This window comes from Pristiophorus japonicus, chromosome 19 (assembly GCF_044704955.1).
Source record: "Pristiophorus japonicus isolate sPriJap1 chromosome 19, sPriJap1.hap1, whole genome shotgun sequence".
In the NCBI taxonomy this organism is placed as follows: domain Eukaryota; kingdom Metazoa; phylum Chordata; class Chondrichthyes; family Pristiophoridae; genus Pristiophorus; species Pristiophorus japonicus.
Window position 1 is genome coordinate 9,864,960 of NC_091995.1, and position 21,438 is coordinate 9,886,397.

Here is a 21,438-nt window from a genome sequence, read left to right on the forward strand (position 1 = left end):
AGAAAATTAGTGGGGGAAGAAAGGGAGCTCGCGTGTTGGCGCAAAGCGGGCAACATCGGATTGGCCGCCCGACGTACGCAGCGCTTGATGTGCAGTCAAAGGAACTGAATATCGGGCGGCCGATACGATACCGCCCGTTTAGCGCCACTGCCCGAGACGAATTTCTACCCTTCGGTCTCGCAAAAGACTGAAGTCTTGAACGAATGACTGCCTTAAATGTCGTTTGGTGCTGTTGACATTCTAACGAAAGAGCATTGGGAGAATCCAAGGCTGCCCAAATTGGACAAAGTGTCAACATAACAAACAAGACGGAGCTGGGTGGGTCAGATATTGCTTCTCATTCTTTTCAGCCATCCCAGACTTAAAAGATCCAAGCCAACCATATCGCAGCCCAGACCCTGTATGTGGTATTCCCCACAACCCTAGCTCCGCCAGACTTTGTATCAATATTTTCCAAGATCTTTGTCTTCACCAAGCTCTGTACATCCCGTTCGCCTCTGAAGCAGAAGGTGATGGGTTCAAGCCCCAGTCCATCGACTTAAGCACATAATCTAGGCCGACATTCCCAGTGCAGTACTGAGGGAGCACAGCCCATTTTAAAAATTCTTCTCTGTCTCTGCGCTCCGATGATTCTCGATGTTATTGAGTTTTTTAAGTTATTCGCCAGTGTATCCTAGCCAATTCACGTCTCATCAAAGTTACCTTTCTTTAAGTTCAGGACCCTAGTCTCTGAATTGACTGTGTCACTCTCCATCTTAATGAAGAATTCTACCATATTATGGCCCTTATGGCTAAAGGAATCAAGGGGTATGGAGAGAAAGCAGGAATGGAGTACTGAAGTTGCATGATCAGCCATGATCATATTGCGTGTTGATGCAGGCTCGAAGGGCACCTATTTTCTATGTTTCTATGTTAATATTACAGGAGTCACTGGAGTAGCTGCCACGAGTTTGTTCCACTGCACTGATTAAAGAAACAAATATCACCAACAAGACATAATCTAGGCTGACACTTCAGCGCTGTACTGTCGAGGATACTGTTTTTTACATGAGGCCTGGAATCAAAGCTGCGGAAGCCCACTCACAGCATTATCGGAATAAGAGCAGGGGAGTTCTCTCCTGGCCAACATTTACCCCATAACCAACACCGCTGAGAAAAGCAGATTATCTGATCATTAAGTGTCAGCTGTGGCTCAGTGGGCCGCACACTCAGCTCTGAGTAAGAAGGTTGTGGGTTCAGATCCCACTCCAGGGACTTGAGCACATAAATCCAGGCTGACACTCCAGTGCTGTGCTGAAGGAGTGCTGCACTGTTGGAAATGCCATCTTTGGGATGAGATGTTAAACCTAGGCCCCGTCTGCTCTCTCAATTGACGTAAAAGATCCCATGGCACTATTTTGAAGAAGAGCATGGGAATTATTCCCGGTGTCCTGGCCAATATTTATCCCTCAATCAACATAACAAAATCATAATCTGGTCATTATCACATTGCTGTTTGTGGGAGCTTGCTTTGCGCAAATTAGGTGTCATGTTTTCCACATTACAACAGTGACTACACTCCAAAAGTACTACATTAGCTGTAAAGCGCTTTGAGATGTCCGGTGGTCGTGAAAAGCGCTATATAAATGCAACTCTTTCTATTTATACATGCTGGCTTGCTGTGCACAAATTTCCTATGTTACAACAGTGACTACACTTCAAAAATACTTCATTGGCTGTGAAGCGCTTCAGAGTGTCCTGAGGTTGTGAAAGACACTTAAATTCAAGTTGTTTTTTTACTTTCATCTGTGACAGGCAACTGCTCGGTATTTATCATGTTCCAATGGCGCTTGATTTGAAATAGAATTGGGTTGTTGATTTAACATGGCTGTTACACAATTTATATGGTTTGTTCTTTTGTGAAACTTGGTAATCAGAACAAAATTGGACAAAATGTCTCATGAAATATCTCTCCTCTGTTTAGTTGGGTGTTATATGCATAATATTATTTCATTTAATGCAGCAAACTCGTATTTAATCGGATTATTGCTGGATATTACTTTATTTGAAATAAGAGACCAGAGACCCAATCAGACTGACCTTGTGGAGTTAACAGTAGGAGCTTTTGAGATAACGTGTGGTTCTTCCAGAAAGTGCTGGACAGGGAAAAAGATTATGCAGAAAGCAATTGTTTTAGAAGAATGTATTTGATATTTCGGTTTGTGCCAAGATTGGCTGACATTCGCTACATGTCGAGTCAAATAAAGAAATGATGGATTATACTGTTATAATGAAAAGAACTGATTCTAACTCTGTTTAAAAGTCCCAGGGCCGTGACAACACTTTAATGTACTACTTATTATTTTATTTAACCACATGTACAGTCAGCTAAAGATTGAAGCACATTAAGCACTAGCCAGAAGGCTAAAATCCTCAACTACTACAGTGGTACAATTCTTTGTATGATTGGCGATAAGCATAGTTACTAGACCCTAGATCATCACAGAAAAACAGGCAGTGTTCAAAGTTGCAACAATCCTTTCAACTACCATTAATATTTGCAGGGCACAAAGCGATTTGACAACAAGAACTGTGACCAATAATTTCACAGTTTTGGTTAGTTACATAGAGGTGCATTGACTTTCAGTAACTTTAACCATCGGATATTCCAGAGCACATAATCTTTCATTTAATTTCACTTCCAAACATTCACTTTCCTAAAATATTAATAGGGTTGTCCATTGCTGATATGGATCTGATAAACAGTACTACCTGACCATTTAATGAAATTCCATGTTGGGTTTGAGGAACCATTCACCACTCTTGTCAGTATAACTGAGTGTTTGTTCTACGGTGACAATCTCATTTGAAGGAGTGTGTTAAGAATGAATGTGTTAAGAATAAAAGCAGGTACGTCCTGCTACAATTGTACAGGGTATTGGTGAGACCACACCTGGAGTACTGCGTACAGTTTTGATCTCCTTACTTAAGGAGGGACATACTTGCATTGGAGGCAATTCACTAGGTTGATTCCTGAGATGAATGGGTTGACTTATGAAGAAAAGTTGAGCAGGTTGGGCCTATACGCATTGGAGTTTAGAAGAATGAGAGATGATCTTATTGAAACATATAAGCTGCTGAGAGGGCTCGACAAGGTAAATGCAGAGAGAATGGTTCCACTCATAGGGGAATCGGGACCTAGGGGGCATAGTCTCAGAATAAGGGGCCGCCCATTTAAAACTGAGATGAGGAGGAATTTCTTCTCTGAGGGTTGTAAATCTGTGAAATTCTCTGCCCCAGATAGCTGTGGAGGCTGGGTCATTGAATATCTTTAAGGCGGAGATAGACAGATTTTTGAACGATAAGGGAATAAAGGATTATGGGGAGCAGGCAGGAAAGTGGAGCTGAGTCCATGATCAGATCAGTCATGATATTATTGAATGGCGGAGCAGGCTTGAGGGGCTAAATGGCCTACTCCTGCTCCTATTTCTTATGTTATGTTCTTATGTTCTCACAGGTCGATAGTTGGTGCAGAGAGCTTCGCGCTGTTGATCACAGACTATTCCAATGGCTGAGCAAAACGAGCAGAATACTCTGAACTTCCTCACAGTTTTCTGGGTCTACGCCACCCTCTTCTTCCACATCATCGCTTGGTTGTTGTCATCAGGGTTATAGAAGTCTGCAAATGACAACATTTGTTAAAAATGTACACAGGCTCCATTAACAAACTGAACACAATGGATGAAGTACGACTCACTACGAAGATAAACAAAAATCTCCCTCAGCCTCAAATAAAACAAACAACCAGCCAGAAACTCCTTTACACACATGAAATATGAAAATGAAACTAGTCAGTGCTTAATTTAGGGGGGAGGGGGTGAATATTTTCAAGAAGTTACAATGGTTCCAGATCAAACCAATTCTCTACTCAATCTCTAATCAACAGAATGAACTCATCTAATGAGGTTTAGACTGGGGCCAGCAGCAACTGGTTCCCGCTATTTAATCTCATTAACTAATCAGAATTAAATTTGAAGACATTTTTACTACATTGAGTTTTTAATCACTCTATAAATTCACACATAAGTCGTAACTGGACCAGGGACACACAATATATTAAAACAAAAGAAACAAGCATTTCTGTGGCACCTTGCACAACTTCAGGACGTCCCAAAGCTCTTTACAGCCAATGAAGTACTTTCGAAGTGTAGTCACTGATGAAACGTAAGTTGCTGCCAATTTGCGCACAGCAAGCTCCCACAAGCAGCAATGAGATAAATGATGAGATAATCTGATTTAGGTGTTAGTTGAGCGACAAATATTGGCCAGTACACCAGGGAGAACTATCCTGCTCTGCTTCAAATAGTGCCATGGGATATTTTACCTCTGCCTGACAGGGCAGATAGTGCCTCGCTTTAAGGGAACATAGTTTATGAATAAGGGGCCGCCCATTTAGAACTGAGACGAGGGGGGGGGATTTCCTCTCTCAGAGGGTCGTAAATCTGTGGAATTCTCTGCCCCAGAGAGCTGTGGAGGCTGGGGTCATTGAATGTATTTAAGGCGGAGATAGACAGATTTTTGAATGATAAGGGAGTCATGGGTTATGGGGAGCGGGCAGGGAAGTGGAGCTGAGTCCATGATCAGATCAGTCATGATCTTATTGAATGACGGAGCAGGCTCCTATTTCTTATGGCCTTATGTTCTTAACGTGTTATCCGAATGACGGCACCTTGACAGTGCAGCACTCCCTCAGCACTGTACTGAGAATGTGAGTCGAGTGGGGCTGGAATTTTGGCAGCTTTTCGCCGTGTTTTTCGACATATTTGCTCTTTTTCGTTGAAAAACCACCCGGTGATAATTTCATCAAAGTGTTCTGCCGGCGGTTTCAAAATACCACTGGGGAGCGGACCGTCGGCGTGCAACACTTGAAAAAAACGCTTCCGCCCGAGATTGGAGGTAGCGGTGATCCGTAGTTGAGGGAAAAAAAGATGACGTGGCGAAACTAGCCGGAGCAAGCCTTCAATCGGCAGTAGGTATGAAACCCTGCAAAAAAAGGTAAGTGGAAGTTTCTTTTTTAATTCTTTTGCGGTGATTCACTGGAAAAGGGTCCTGTGAATGTTTTCTGATTTTTTTTATTTATTGCTTTTTTGAAAAAGATTATTTGTGTTTTACTCCTAGCCTCGAACTAAATTTGACCAGGATCGCGTTTTCCGCCGAGAAGCCACGTGCAATGGCGATTTTTCTCGCCGGGCGTATTTTTTTTCCATTTTTTGATGAATTTTCTGCCGACCTTAATTGAACAGGTAATCCGGTGGTGGCAGTTTTTGATCAAAGTGGGACTTGAACCTACAACTCTCTGACTCAGAGGCAAGAATGCTACCCACTGAGCCACAGCTGACAGCATTAAAAATGCTTTGGGCTGAACTATTGTCTCTTTCCTGAAGGAGCAGAGCTGCGCTCTCAACTCAACTTCCTCTCAGACATGTGATGGGACGCCAAGGCCACTTTGCTTCACCACTGTGCATCTCTGCTGCTGCTAATTCCCTGCTCCAGAGTTTATCTCCTCGAAACTCCTCTTCTCCAGCACTCCCCTTCCTGGCCACTCCACACCTAACTCCATGAACTCCATATCGTCCAGATTCCCAAGGGCCCACGTTCTCACCTTACTAAAGCCCATATTCCTAAACCTCCTCTTTCCTTTCCTCTTGCTGCTCCCTGTCCATCAGTTGTACTTACACTGTAAGGAATGCTTAAAGATCTCCCCGGATGTAAGGAGTGCTGTATGAAGCTAAGTGGTTGCCATCATTGCTCTTACATCTTCTGCATTTCCATATCCTGTGTCGAGATCCTTTGGGAAGTATTTGGACTTAAAATGTACCATATTTAGGCTACAATCACCAATCTCTACACTTTTGGGTAGAGGGCTTGTCTGATTGGACTTTTAAGAGGGGGAAGCAGTCGCGGGGGTGAAATGAAGTGATCAGCATTCCTCTTCCACTCCCCCTCCCCCACCCACCACATTCATACTTTTCTCAACCCTTCACATTCTACGCTCTGTAAACTTGAGGTCATCCAAAACTCTGCAGCCTGTGTCCTAACTCGCACCAAGTCCCGCTCACCCATCACCCCTGTGCCCGCTGATCCACATTGGCTCCCGGTTAAACAAGGCTTTGATTTCAAAATTCTCATCCTTTTTTACAAATCCCTCCATGGCCCTCGCCCCTCCCTATCTCTGTAATCTCCTTCAGCTCCACAACCCCATGAGATATTTGCGCTTCTCTAATTTTGCCCTCCTGAGCATCCCTGATTATAATCACTCAACCATCGGTGGCCGTGCCTTCTGTTGTCTAAGCCCCAAGCTCAGGAACTCCCTCCCTAAATCTCTCCGCCTCTCTACCTCTCTTTCCTCCTTTAAGACGCTCCTTAAAACGTACCTCTTTGACCAACCTTTTGGTCATCTGCCGTAATTTATTATGTGGCTCGGTGTCAAATTTATTTGTTTTGTCTTATTCATTCATAGGCGGTCCCTCGAACGAGGATGACTTGCTTCCACTTATAACACTGCTGTGAAGCACCTTGGGATGGTTTACTACATTAAAGGTGCTATATAAATAAAAGTAATAGTTTTTGTTGTTATTGAAGGGCACTTTCTGCCTATGAAGTTGTTGTATTATTCTCACACTTTAAATGCTTTTGCATTTCTACTGGTAATGAAATCCGAAAGCCAACAGTTGCACAGAATGGGAAAAAAATGCATGACGTTTTGCAGTTAATGACCTTTAGCAGAGCAGATCTTCAGCGGTTCTGTGGCTTTTCCTCGACCATTCAAACATGGGCTGAAGAAGGGAAAGAGTCTCTCAGTGAAGATGTCAGAGAAAGTGTGGAGATGGGACATGTTGTCCGCATTGTAAAATGACACCTGTCCCTCCTCATAGTCCAGGTACACCCCGATCATCTTGGGTTTCGCACTTACAGCCAGGCGGGTACGAGGCAAGGTGCCGGCCTTATATTCGCTCCTTCTCAGCCAGACGATCCAGTAGCCGGCCTCTGGCATCGCCGTGATGTCTCCCTTCCTGTTGATGGACTCCGCCACCACCCCCAGATCCCACTCGGCGCTGTCTCCCACCTCGACCTCCCAGTAGTGCTTCCCTGACGTGAACCCCTCAGACGCCAGGACACACACGCAGGGATAGAACCTCTCTGGGGTCTCAGGGAGAAGCTGCCCTTTGTCTCCGTATCTTACGCTGGTCAAGTCATCAGACAGGATGAGCCAGGAGTGCGCTGTATTAGGATCCAGAGTCAGACAAGTTGGAGCTGGACGGGAGAGGGGAAGAAAAGAGAGAGATTTGATGTACTTCAGCACAGAATGGCTATCCTTTATCTAAGCACCTATTCATTTCTATAAGTCGCTGGTGGGTCTAAGAAAAAGCTTCTGTGTGAATCTCCCTCCAAGCATCTGAACTCCAATTTATCATTGGGAGTTATGAGGTCTTTAGAAACTGAGAATTATTTCAAGAGCAGGAGGGAAGATTAAAAGACTGTACGGAGGTTTGAAAAAATTATGGCAAATTTTCATAAGGTCAGTAGGGAAACACTAGTTCCTCTGGTTGGGGAGTCAGGGGCTAAACTCTAGTAAAAAGACTGAGGCGGCGTAATAATAACTCTTACTGTCAGGCAAAAATGGGTGATATGGAATCGGCAGCCCATTTTATGACTAGTTTGACCCTCTTTTCTATTGATGTCAATGGGGGTGAAATTAGTTATGGACAGGGTTGAAAACAGGTGGGGGCGAAATTGGTCCGTGCAAATAGCGTGAAACTGGCTCATGGGAAATCAGCATCCCATTTCACACAGCGCACGATATTCTTTACCATTGATGTCAATAGGGAAGAAAATTGCAGCATGCTGTAAAATAGCCTGCCGCTTGGCATTGAGCCTGTTTGACCCTGAAATGAGCTTCCGAACACATATCCGCAGCATAACTAAAACTGCCTATTTCCACCCCCGTAACATCGCTCGTCTCCACCCTTGCCTCAGCTCATCTGCTGAGGAAGTCCTCATCCATGCCTTTATTACCTCTAGACTTGATTATTCCAATGCACTCCTGGCAGGCCTCCCACATTCTACCCTACCTAAATTAGAGGTGATCCAAAACTTGGCTGGCCGTATCCTAACTCGCACCAAGTCCTGCTCACCCATCGTTGACCTACATTAGCTTCTGGTTAAGCAACGCCTTGATTTCAAAATTCTCATCCTTATTTTCAAATCCCTCCATAGCCTCGCCCCACCTTATCTCTGTAATCTCCTCCAGCCCCACAACCACCCCTGCTCCCCCCCCCCACCCAAAGATGTCTGCGCTCCTCTAATTCTGCCCTCTTGAGCATCACCGATTATAATCGCTCAACCATCGGTGGCCGCCTTTTCTGTTGCCTGGGCCCCAAGCTCTGTAACTCCCTGTCTGAACCTCTCCGCCTCTCTTTCCTCCTTCAAGATGCTCCTTAAAACATACCACTTTCACCTGCACTAAATTCTACTTATGCGGCTTGGTGTCAAATATTTTATCTTATAATTTTGCTGTGAAGCGGCTTGGGACATTTCAATACATTAAAGGTGCTATATAAATGCCAGTTGTTGTTGTTACCTGGTACTGGTGTAGACCGATTTCACCCCCTGAGAATCCCATCTATTACACATTATACAACCCACCCAATACTTAGTTCCGTTAACTTCAATACAACCAAGTATCGGGCGTGTGGTATAATGGGCATGGTATGTGATTCCCCCTAGTTGGTCCGCCCCCCCCCCGCTCCCCTGCCCAATGTCCAATTTCACTCCCACTGGAAAACAACATTGAGCCTGATATAAAGCGGGCTACCGATTCTCTGTGAGTCCTTCATGTAGGTGGGCACAGACCGATTTCACCCCTGGGAGTTTTCCAGTGATTGGGAGGGGAGCAGTTAGCACGTACTGGTTTTCCCCAATAGACCGTTCGGTGCAGCACAGGAGTGAGCCGCAGCACCCTTAGAGCAGAGGTCAATGTTCACAATGCCAGGAGGCCAGAATGAGAAAATACACTGAGCAAATGTATCAGATTGCCTGGTGCAAGGACCATTCTCTATATACATAACAAAAAAAAGAGTAACAAATGGATGTTCTTACAAGGATTGAACGGGCTAAAATTGCTTCATGGACACTTGCTTTAGTTACAGTTGTGTCATAAGCACATTTTGTTCCATCAGTATACAATGTTTATTTCTAATTGGTCTGCTTAATGGTTATCTAGTTTGGGAGGACAATGCGTCCTGCAGCAGCCATTATTAAACAGCTATAATACTTGCATTCAAAGTATATCAGTTATAACTAGGACCGGAAACCATGTTTCTTTCCACTGAGAGAATTAATTATCTTTCAACCTTGAGGGTGAGAACAACGGTGATTACAAAGTAATTTCACTATGGTCACAATTTGGCAGATTTGCTACTTTCTCTCTTGGCGGACTGGCCACCCGTTATAGAATCCGCCCGCTTTTCAGTTCCAGCGATGAATGGAAATCAGGCCGTTTCTATAATGAGCGGATTAATCGCAAGGCCAGGCGACAATTTGAAATCTGCCCCAATATATATCGGAGGCACTTATCCAACCATTCGCAAATCATTCTCTCCAATCTCTGAACGACAACTTCATCATCATCATCACAGGCAGTCTCTCGGGGTCGAGGATGACTTGCTTCCACACTAAAAATAAGTACTCAGGTGACTGATGAACTCATTTTAAATAGTGGAAGATGCCAGTGCGTGAATTCTTTTAACGTGAGGTGGCCGTTGCACAACAGCCACCACACGGGCTTGACAGAGCAAGGTCTTGGTCCAGTGGCAAGGGGATCCAAGACGACTGAAGACCAGGCTCTGTCTCATGTGCCAATACATACACACAAACTCAAACATACTCCTACTGTCCTCCTTCCTTCCTCCTTCCCACAGGATCTCTCTCTACGTGGGATTTATAGTATGCAATGTGAGCCTCACAACCTCACAACAACTTATGCACCATATGACGGCATAGTGCCTGATATTCAAGTCCGTTGACTGCAATGGAACTGAATATCAGACACTGCGTATAATGGCAGCCGATCCGATACCGCCCGTTTTACGCCACCGCCCGAGATTAATTTCTCACCCAAACTTTCTCGTTTAAGGTTTCTTTTGTCTGAAGATGTGACAGATGAAGAGTAACTCCTTACCTGGGCTGATGGTGTCTATCAATTGTTTCCAAACCGTATACTGCAACGGCCCTTTGAATATTCCCAGAGGCAGATTTCCACTAGTTAACATGTGGTGATTGTCTTCGCTAATAACATAAAGATGGCACAGTTGGCATTATCAAGTGACGCGAAATAACATTATTATTTGCTTTATATAGAGTTTTTGTGAAGAGCTTTCCATACCTGTTTTGTCGACAAGCTTCTTCCTAAAAAGTAACATAGAAGATGGATCTGAGCTCGCTATTGTGCAGTCCTGGTGGTCGTGTTAGGACAGAACGAGACTGAGGCAGCAGAAACCAGCACCAAACACATTGCCAAAATAACCAAATGTCAATTATATCAGTAGAAGAGAGAGAAAAACACACATGTAACATACCTATTTTTTGTATACAGGTTGACTCTCTTATCTGGCACCCTCGGGACCTGGCCTGTGCCGGATAAGGGATTTTGCCGGAAGAAGGGAGGTCACGTTAGATTGGATGGTATAAGTACTGAGCAAGGGATGTCGGGGCTAGCTGGCTTAGGGCTGGGAGTGCGGCAGAGGGATCCTGGGGCGGGGAGGGGGGGGGGCGGATTGCAGGGTCAGGCCAGTGATTGCGGGAGCCGGCAGCGAGGAAGGACTTCAATTTGTTCATGTCGGAGCAGCCAGGAATGGTGCCGGACGAGGTGTGGTGCTGGATAAGGGAGTCCCGGATAAGGAAGGTTCAACCTGTATCTCTTATAGAAATCAGGAACTCTCTCCCAAAAGGCTCTGGAAGAAAAATTGCCCTGCGCCCCGACTGGTGGTGGTAACCTGCTGGGGCCAGGACTGAATTGGGCTTATCGCTCCTCAAAGGAAGCGGAGCACAATCTCGCACGCTCCACTTGCTTTAGGGGTGGGTCCTGGGCCGATGCTGGGGCAAGTAGTGCAGCCTTGTGGGCCGTGGAGCAAATTTCTCCCATGTGGCGATAAGAGGTTGACGGAGGGCACTGAGAGGACATGGTGTTGCCATGGCAGCGTGTCCGCAAAATTCCGGGCAATTTCCCGGGAACTGGTACAATCCCCCCCCACCCTCTCCCCCCCCGATAAAAAGTGTCTTGCCCTCTGGAGGTATTAAACACTGGTTAGGCCACAGCTGGAGTACCGCGTGCAGTTCTGGTCACTGCATTACAGGAGGGATGTGATTACACTGAAGAGGGTACAGAGGAGATTTACGAGGATGTTGCCGGGAGTGAAGAATCTTAGCTATGAGGACCATTTAGATAGGCTGGATTTGTTTTTATTGGAACAGAGGAGGCTCAGGGGAGACTTCATTGAGTTTAATTATGAGGGGCCTAGATATAATGGATAGAAAGGGCCTATTTCCCTTAGAAGAGGGGTCACTAACCAGGGGGCATAAATTTAAAGTAATTGGTTGAAGGTTTAGAGGGGATTTGAGGGGAAATTTCTTCATGCAGAGAGTTGTGGGGGTTTAGAACTCACTGCCTGAAAGGGTGGTAGAGGCAGAAACCTTCACCACATTTAAAAAGTACCTGGATGTGCACCTGAAGTGCTGTAACCTGGAAAGTGGGATTTGACTGGATAGCCTCTTGTTGGCCGGCATGGACACGAGGGGCCGAAATGGCCTCCTTCCGTGCTGTTAACTTCTGTGATTCTACGAAGCTAATGGGCGCCTGAAGAAGGGCCAATTTCACCCTCTGCGGACCTGGAACAATTGGAGATTTCAAGATTGAGATCGATAGTTTTTGTTAGATGAGGCTCCTGAAGTGAGACAGAGCAGAGGTGGGTAAATGGAGTTAAGGTACAGATCAGCCATGTTCTAACTGAATGGCACACCAGGCTCGAGGGGCTGAATGGCCTCCTCCTGTTCCTATGCCGCAGAAGTAACCTCAGTGATGAAGGAACTCACGCCTAGAAATTTCTGCCGGTGCTATTCGACCTGGAATGCTTGACATGTCCATTAATCATCCCTTTATCCGCATTTTGTATTGGACCGCTTAACAACTCCTCAAAAGTAATGGGTATAGGTATGTAATGGACTGGCCTGCTAATGGTAATTTCTGGGGCTCTGAAATTGGTCCTGAAATTCCGGTCGGAGGCTTCTTTTGGACGAACGCCTCCGACCAGAGAATTTTTCCAAAAGTACCCGTGGTCCGGGAAGCACCTGCGATTCCGGTGGGGAAGCCTTCTCTTCCCATATTGCGAAGTGTGCTCCCGTCCTCCAGGTTCCCACGCAGAAGGTGCAGTCACGTGTGACTGCTCAGCCAATCAGGTACAGTATTCCACAGCTCGCTCATTAATAACAATAACTCCATATCTACAAGTTCTCATTGTTATTAATGAGGAAAAAACCCAAACGCAATAACACCAAATAAAAAATAAAAAACACACCTCACATAATTAAAATTAATTGAAATTAAAGTTAATAAATATTTTAGAGAAAGTTTTTTTTTGAGTTTTTTTAAAAAGTCTTTTTATTTATGGTTTAAAATAAATTTAACGTAGTGGGCAGGGTTTTTAAAAGTAAAATGTGTATTTTTAATTCAATTTTTTATGTTTTAAGTGTATTTTAAGACTCTTACACCTGTAAGAGTAGGCTATACGCCTGCTTCTATCAGGGGCAAGATTTTTGAGGATATTTGCTGGGCAAGATATGGGTAAATCCCGCAATCTTGCCCTTGCAAATGTCCTCGCTCCCAAGATGTGGAGGATCTGTCAAGCTCCAGCTCGACAGATCGGAAAAGCCGGTTTTCAACGCTTTGTGCGCTGAAAACTAGCTTTTGCGATGGCTTCCCGGGTCCATAGACACTCCGTACGGACGCGGAGAGGCCGGGATTTCTGGGCCATTATTTCTCAGGATAGGGGCACACAATTCCTCGCTCCCCCTACCCTTCATTTCAACATTATCCCATTTAGTGAGTGCAGTATGTAGATTGAATTTCGGAATAATTGCCTAGCCATTCCTAAGGCAGAGTCCCACGGTGCAATTTCAAGGCAGGAGCTCCAATGGGGAGGCAACCTTAACCTCACCCTCGCGACGGGAAACTGACCAGATTTTGCGCTGGCTTTGCCCCCCCCACGCACCAAGAGTAATATTGGGCTGGTTTGCAAAAACCGGCGGTTCTACCCGCTCCGCCCGGCGAGTTCGGATTAAAATGAGCACCAAATGACTCTCACAATCACAGTGGGGTTCGGATCCGTGAGATTACAAGCACACACAAGCCTTACACCGATGGATTCAATCTCGCTTACAGTCGGTCGTCACCTAGATGCTGGCGCAACGAACTAGACATTGCAGGATATTCCGACCTAAATTGTGCCGTAATTTGGACATGTCGGGATTTAATCCACCGGCAGATGTTTCGTTGTTACAAGCGAATAACGCTCAGAGTGCACAAACTAAGACCCCTTTTGGCAAATTAAGACTCCTTATGAGAAATTTGACTCCAAACGTTCTCCCCACTGTTATGAGACACCTAAGCGAAAATCATGAAGCATGCTGGCTTTCAAGCGAAATATTGAATGTCGAAATTCGCGGAGTATAACGCCAGCACCCCCACCCCGGCCCCCATGTACCTCCAGAAAGCTGAATGTCTCTTTCTGGTCCATTTTAGCGTGCAAGCGCGCTAGCTTTTGCTGAATGGAATCCAAATGCTCGTGTATCTCCTGAAGGTTCTTCTCCATCGTCTCGGAAATGTTCTCTTCCTGGTCCTTCAGCTCGCGAATCAAGCCCTCTTCCTTGCTGTCCAGGAACTGGTGCATCTTCGCGAACTCGGAGGAAATGCGGTTCTGCAGACCTGTTGACTTGTCCTGCTGGGAAGCCCAACACACACACACAATGGGAAAGACCAATGCCAGAACAAACAGCTGGAGAACAAGAAACAAGCGGTGTGGGAGAGACTTACTCCGATTTCCGAAATGTCCTGCTTCTCTTTCAGCTTAGCTTCAAGGACTGCGACCTTCTGCCTCAGCAGGTCCAGGGATGATTTCAGTTTATCCTAGGGTTGGAATGTCTCAGACGTGTTTAAACGTGTTGAAAAATAAAACAATATATTGAGCTGTGGGGAAGGCGGGGGGGGGGGGGGGGGGAGGAGGATAATTTTAAAATTCGGGCAATGGTGCAATTTAATAAGCCGCTTTCATTATACACCTGTAGGCGCGATTTTCGGTATCGCCCATGTTGTGCCATCCCCTGAAGTCGCTACAATTATACAGGGCATTGGTGAGGACACACCTGGAGTTCTGGTCTCCTTACCGAAGGAAAGATATGCTTGCCATAGAGGGAGAGCAACGAAGGTTCACCAGACTGATTCCTGGGATGGGGGTCGAGAGGGGAATTGATGATGAGGAGAAATCGTGTAGACGAGGCCGATATTCCCTCGAGTTTGGAAAAAATAGAGGTGATCTCCTTGAAACATACAACATTCTTACAGGGCTTGATCGGGGAGGGTGTTTCCCCTAGCGGGGGAATCTGGAACACAGTCTCAGAATAAGGGCTCGGCCATTTAGGACTGAGATGAGGAGAAATTTCTTCTCTCAGAGGATTGTGAATCTTTGGAATTCTCTACTCCAGAGGGCTGTGGAGGCTCAGTCGGTGAGTATAACTCAAGACAGAGGTCGATAAGTTTTTGGGCTCGAGGGGAATCGAGGGATATGGGGATAGTGCCAGAAGGTGGAGTTGAGGTGAAAGATCAGCCTTGATCTTGTTGAATGCTCGAGGGCCGAATGGCTCCTATTTCTTATGTTCTTCTAAAGTTAAAGTCACCAGCACCACTCCACCCCAATAACAAATCGTACAAAATCGGCTCCTGTTACCTTGTACTTAGTTACCGCTTCGTGTATGAGCATGAAATTGTGGAACTTGTGACTCCGCCCTCCTCTCCCGTCCAGGCACATCACGCAGATCAACTCCTTGTCGGTCTCGCAGAAGAGCTTCAGCTCCTCCTGGTGCTCGGCGCAGTACAGCTTGACCTCGGGCTCTTTGATCGTGACCAGCAGGCTGGGAGCGTCCTGGCGCTCCGGGCAGGGGAGCGAGCGTTCCTTCTTCGCTGGAGCCAGCTTCAGGTTGCGAGCCTTATCTGCCAGGTTGGCCAGCGCTCTGTTCACCCTTAGGCTGCTCCCCCTCAGCACTTTGCAGCACTCAGGGCAGGAGTTCCTCTGCTCGTCCTCCCAGTACAGCTGGATGCAGGCCTGACAGAAATTGTGGCCGCAGTCCAGGATCACCGGCTGGTTAAAGAGCTCCAGGCAAATAGGGCAGTTTAAGTATTCAGTCAAGCTCTCGGCTTGCTCCTTCCATGCCATGCTCAGCTTGAGTGTATCCTGAAGTTGCTGTCCCCCCCCTCCCTAGGGTCTATCCCGCCTTCTCCAAAAGCACCTCTTTGACTTAGATGCCGCTAGATCAGAAAAGCAGTACTGGTTCCCCCCCCCCCCCCAAAAAAAAACTATCATCGACTGGGAAGACAGTTGCCAACGCTGGTTGGACATATTCCTGGGGGTTTCATCACATGACCTCCTGCCTCCAATCGCCCCGCCCACACACTCATGTCATTGGTCGCCTGACAGACTGTGGTGTTCCCCAGGGGTTGGTATTGGAACCACAGCTCTTTCTGCTATATATTAATGTCCTGGACTTGGGTATAATTTCAAAGCTTGCAGATGACGCGGAAGTGGTAAATAATGAGTAGGGTAGGACATGGACTGGTGAAACGGCAGATGAAATTTAATGCGCAGAGGCGTGAAGTGATACATTTTAGTAGGACGAATGAGGAGAGGCAATATGAACTCAATGCTACAATTTTAAAGGGGTTACAGGAACAGAGGCACCTGGGGCTGTAAGTTCACAAATTTTTGAAAGTGGCAGGATAAGTTGAGAAGGCTGTTAAAAAATCTTTTGGGCTCTTTGGCTTTATTAAAAGCAAGGAAGTTATACTAAACCTTTATAAAATACTGGTTAGGCCTCAGTTGGAGTATTGTGTTCAATTCTGGGCACCACACTTTAAGAATGTCAAGGCAGAAGAGATTTACTAGAATGGTACCAGGGATGAGGGAGTTACATGGGGAGACTGGAGAAACTGTGGATGTTCTCATTAGAGAAGGAAAAGAAGGAACAATTGGATTTATATAGTGCTTTTCATGACCACCGCACATCTCAAAGTGCTTTACAGCCAATGAAGTACTTTTGGAGTGATGTGGGAAACGCTGCAGCCAACTTGCGCACAGCAAACTCCCACAAACAGCAATGTGATAATGACCAAGTAACCTGTTTTTATGTTGAGTGAGGGATAAATATTGGTCCAGGGATGACTCCCCTGCTCTTCTTTGAAAAAGTGCCGTGGGATCTTTTACATCCACCTGAGAGAGCAGACAGGGCCTCAGTTTAACGTCTCATCCGAAAAACGGCATCTCTGACAGTGCAGCACTCCCTCGACATTGCACTGGGAGTGTCAGCCTAGATTTATGTGCTCAAGTCTCTGGAATGCGGCTTGTACTTACAACCTTCTGACTCAGAGGCGAGGATGCGGCCCACTGAGCCACAGCTGACACTTAAGAGGAGAGTTGATAGAGCATGGTTTTAATAGAGTAAATAAGGAGAAACTGTTTTCAGTAACAGATGACACAGATTTGAGGGGATTGGCAAAAGAATCAGAAGCGACATGAGGAAACACTTTTTTACACAGAGAGTTGTCATGATCTGGACGCGCTGCATAAAAAGCTGGTGGAAGTAGGTTAGTTGTAACATTTAAAAGGGAATAAAGGGAATAAATACTTAAAGGGGGAAAAGTACAGGGCTACAGGGAAAGAACAGGAGGAGGTGAGTGGAATTCATTTGATAGCTCTATCAAAGAGCTGACATAGGCACGATGGGCTGAATGGCCTCTTTCTATGCTATATCATTCTATGATTCTTTGACATGTCCATCTTCATGGTCCACCATACTCCGATGCCAGTCGGAAAGCAGATACAAGAATCCTTACCCCATTGGATGATTCTTGACTCTCAGTCAAACAGCCACTTTTCCTCAATCTCCAATATTTTTATAAGTGGTGAACAAAAGTGTTCAAAAGAATTGACATTTATTTTTAACGCCACTGCGATCTTCCTCCGAGGTTTGCTCGCAGCAATGTCCTGGAGATTAGTCTGCCATTCCTGGAGACTGCAAGGCCAACTCTGAGAATTGGCGTTGCAGTTTCCGTGTGGTTTCACTCACGAAATTCCCCAACCGTGCCCACCCACCCCGCCCCCCACTGACCCCAGCAGCAGTTGCAAGGTGAGTAGATGGGCTTGCAAACATTGCCTGGTTTCTGCCCTGCCCCTTCCAGGGGCGATGAGAATCCAATTGAACCAATCGAAGGCTGGAGCAGGAAACTATGGTTGGCTCCGAGTGCATGATGGATTCAGGATGATCCAGAACACTCAGATCAGAACACTGCTATTGCATTGTGCAACCTTTGCAGCAAGGTTAATGATAAAAAAAAGACACTTTTAGTCCAGGGCATAAGGAATAAATTGTCAGGGAAGTTGCTTGATTCAGGCCAATTGATACCTTTAAAAAAAACATGGCGCTGCTCCTGATCTGTTGAGAGTGGAGAGATAACCAATAGCACTTCCTGAGTAGGGGAAGGAGGATTAGTGCTTCTTAAAGTGGGTGTCAACAGATAGCAGTAGTGTGACCATACATAGATGGAGAGGTCTTCATGGGTCTAACGTTTCCTTGCTCATCCACCTAAATCTTTCACGCTGATATCTCAAGCATTGTCCTAAAGAAATCAACAACTTTCGCTCCGTCAGTGGTCTAGTATGCTGAAACATCTTTTATATCGGATCTATTATGCTAAACCTGTATTGAACCTTGGTCAGACCACACTTAGAGTACTGTGTTCAGTTTTTGTTGCCATTTTATAAAAAGGAGATTGAGGCAGTTGACAGGGTGCAGAGAAGAGTTACAAGGATGATACCAGAAGGCCAGGGTATCAGGAAAGGATGAACAGGCTGGGCCTCTTCACTTGAAACATAGGGGTGATCTAATGGAGGTCTTCAAAATTATGAAAGGTTTTGATAGAGTGGAAACAGAATGTTTCCACTTGTGCAGAAGTGCAAAAATAAAGGCCATCAAAGAAGATAATCACCAAGAAACCCAATAGTGAATTCAGACAAAAAATCTTTAACCAAAGAGTAGTGAGAATGTGGAACTCGCTACCACAGGGAGTGGTTGAAGTGAATGGTATAAATGTATTTAAGGAGAGGCTAGACAAGCATCTGAGGGAGTAGGGAATAGAGGGTTATGCTGATAGATTTCGATGAGGAAAGGCAGGAGGCGGTTCGAGTGGAGCATAAACGCTGGCATGGACTGGTTGGGCCGAATGGCCTGTTTCTGTGCTGTATATCCTATGTAATACTTGTAGGGAAGAGCAAAACTAAAGGCCATCAATATAAGATAGTCACCAAGAAATCCAAAAGAGAATTCAGAAGAAAACTCTTTACCCACTGTAAGAGAAGATATAACCATCCGTGGCTAACTAAGGAAATAAGGGATGATATCAAATTGAAAACAAGGGCATACAAAGTGGCCAAGACTAGTGGGAGGCAAGAGGACTGGGAAACTTTTAAAAACCAGCAAAGAATGACTAAAAAAATAAGAGAGGGAAGACAGATTATGAAAGCAAACTAGGACTAAATATAAAAAACAGATAGTAAGAGTTTCTACAGATACATAAAAATGAAAAGAATGCCTAAAGTAGGTGTTGGTCCCTTCGAAGATGAGATTGGGGAATTAATAATGGGGAACAGGGAAATGGCAGAGACTTTGAACAAATATTTTGTATCGGTCTTCACGGTAGAAGACACCAAAAACATCCCAACAGTGGATAATCAAGGGGCTATAGGGAGGGAGGAACTTAATACAATCACGATCACTAAAGAAGTAGTACTTGGTAAAATAAATGAGACTAAAGGCAGACAAGTCTCCTGGACCGGATGGCTTGCATCCCAGGGTCTTAAAAGATGTGGCCTGCAGAGATAGTGGATGCATTGATTGTAATCTATCAAAATTCCCTGGATTATGGGGAGGTCCCAGTGGATTGGAAAACCACAAATCTAGTAGACAAAGCAGGAAACTATAGACCAGTTAGCCTAACATCTGTGGCTGGGAAAATGTTGGAGTCCATTATTAAAGAAGCAGTAGCAGGACATTTGTCAGTCAGTATGCATTTATGAAGAGAAAGTCATGTTTGACAAATTTGCTGGAATTCTTTGAGGATGTAACGGACAGGGTGGATAAAGGGGAACCAGTGGATGTGGTGTATTTGGACTTCCAGAAGGCATTTGACAAGGTGCCACATAAAAGGTTACTGCACAAGATAAAAGTTCACAGGGTTGGGAGTAATATATTAGCACGGATAGAGGATTGGCTAACTAACAGAAAACAGATAGTCGCAATAAATGGTTAATTCTTAGGTTGGCAATCAGTAACTAGTGGGGTGCTGCAGGGATCAGTGCTGGGGCCCCAACAATTTACAATCTATATTAACGACTTGGATGAAGGGACCGAATGTAACATAGCCAAGTTTGCTGAAAAAAGGACAGAGACACGAGGGGAGTGGGCAAAAATCTGGCAAAGTATAATTTTGGAAAGTGTGAGGTCATGCACTTTGGCAGAAAAAAAATTAAAGAGCAAGTTATTATTTAAATGGAGAAAAATTGCAAAGTGCTACAGTACAGCGGGACCTGGGGTCCTGCTGCATGAAACACAAAAGGTTAGTATGCAGGTACAGCAAGTGATCAGGAAGGCCAATGGAATCTTGGCCTTTATTGCAAAGCGGATGGAGTATAAAAGCAGGGCAGTCTTGCTACAGTTATACAGGGTATTGGTGAGGCCACACCTAGAATACTGCGTACAGTTTTAGTTTCCATATTTAAGAAAGGATATACTTGTATTGGAGGCAGTTCAGAGAAGGTTCACTAGGTTGATTCTGGAGACGAGGGGGTTGACTTATGAGGAAAGGTTGAGTAAGTTGGGCCTTTACTCATTGGCATTCAGAAGAATAAGAGGTGATCTTATCGAAATGTGTAAGATTATGAGGTGGATGCAGAGAGGATGTTTCCACTGATAGGAGAAACTAGAACTAGGGGCATAATCTTAGAATAAGGGGCCGCCCATTTAAAACTGAGATGAGGAGAAATTTCTTCTCTCAGAGGGTTGTAAATCTGTGGAATTCGCTGCCTTAGAGAGCTGTGGAATCTGGGTCATGGAATAAATTTAAGATAGAGATAGACAATTTCTTAACACGATAAGGGAATAAGGGGTTATGGGGAGCTGGCAGGGAAGTGGAGCCGAGTCCATGATTGGATCAGCCATAATCGTATTAAATGGCGGAGCAGGCTCGAGGGGCCGAATGGCCTACTCCTGCTCCTATTTCTTATGTTCTTATGTAAGAGGGGGTAACCAGGCTGTCTGTTGGTGGCCCGGCCAAACACGGAGGCAGAATTGTTGGGCTGATATGGTAGTTGGCCGAAAAAAATAAATGGCGGCCAGTTAGGGGAAGCCACACCATCGCTGCAGAAGGCCACAGCCTCACTGGACCACAGGGAAAAAGCTTGTTTTGGCACTGCCGGGCGGATCGAAGATTTTTTGAGGGTAATGTCACCGTCGGGGGGGCGGGGGGGAAAAAGAGGAAATCATTGGTGGTGCGCACAGTGATGATGCGATTTAACACCGATTGGCAGCAGCGGAGCTGTCAGGGGGGAAATCGGTGCACTGCTGGGAATACTCGGGAGGGCAATTGGGCTAGCAGCGGTCATTCCACCAAAAGTCGGCGGCCACTTCACTCCGCAGCGTAGCCGCCGATTTGCGGTGGTAACGGGCCTTAAGGAGAGGGGCAATTTCGGCTCCTATGTATTTAATAAAGGCATTGTGTACATTGGACTTTTTGGACTGATATTCAACGGGAGCCAGGATTTTCTATTTTTACGGATTGTGTGTTTTTCAACTGTGTTGAAGTCCAATAGGGCAATGCCAACTACAGGCTGATATTCGTCAGATGTGACCTTGAGTTTTGAAAATAGCAATTGTATTACATGGTGACAAATTATAATCTCCACTTCACTGTAACTTGCAACTGTTGTTCAGCTTGTTGGAAGCTGCTGAGGTTGGAAACACTCTGGGCGAGCCTAGAGGGCAGGTTTTGACTTTGCATGATGTTATTTTAATTAACTTCAATGG

The 21,438-nt window shown here is 45.4% G+C and overlaps 1 protein-coding gene across 1 annotated transcript; it reads right to left on the reverse strand.

Annotated features, from left to right (window-relative positions):
- Positions 1 to 3,608: 3,608 nt before the first annotated feature.
- On the reverse strand, positions 3,609 to 15,588 carry LOC139229707 (nuclear factor 7, ovary-like). The gene is made up of 7 exons (XM_070861237.1): positions 15,036 to 15,588; positions 14,126 to 14,218; positions 13,797 to 14,030; positions 10,424 to 10,446; positions 10,220 to 10,326; positions 6,414 to 7,293; positions 3,609 to 3,658 (listed from the first exon to the last, which is right to left on the reverse strand). The coding sequence occupies exons 1-6, from the start codon at positions 15,519 to 15,521 to the stop codon at positions 6,749 to 6,751; spliced, it is 1,488 nt and encodes a 495-aa protein (XP_070717338.1). The 5' UTR covers positions 15,522 to 15,588; the 3' UTR covers positions 3,609 to 3,658; positions 6,414 to 6,748.
- Positions 15,589 to 21,438: the final 5,850 nt, after the last annotated feature.

What these genes read in the sequence shown, in the direction of transcription:
- LOC139229707 (XM_070861237.1), bottom strand. Translation starts at nt 15,521, where the DNA reads ATGGCATGGAAGGAGCAAGCCGAGAGCTTGACTGAATACTTAAACTGC. An exon ending in AGACATTCAGCTTTCTGGAG is followed by an intron (nt 10,447 to 13,796) that starts GTACATGGGGGC and finishes GTTACTTTTTAG; the next exon opens with GAAGAAGCTTGTCGACAAAA. An exon ending in GAAGCTTGTCGACAAAACAG is followed by an intron (nt 10,327 to 10,423) that starts GTATGGAAAGCT and finishes TTATGTTATTAG; the next exon opens with CGAAGACAATCACCACATGT.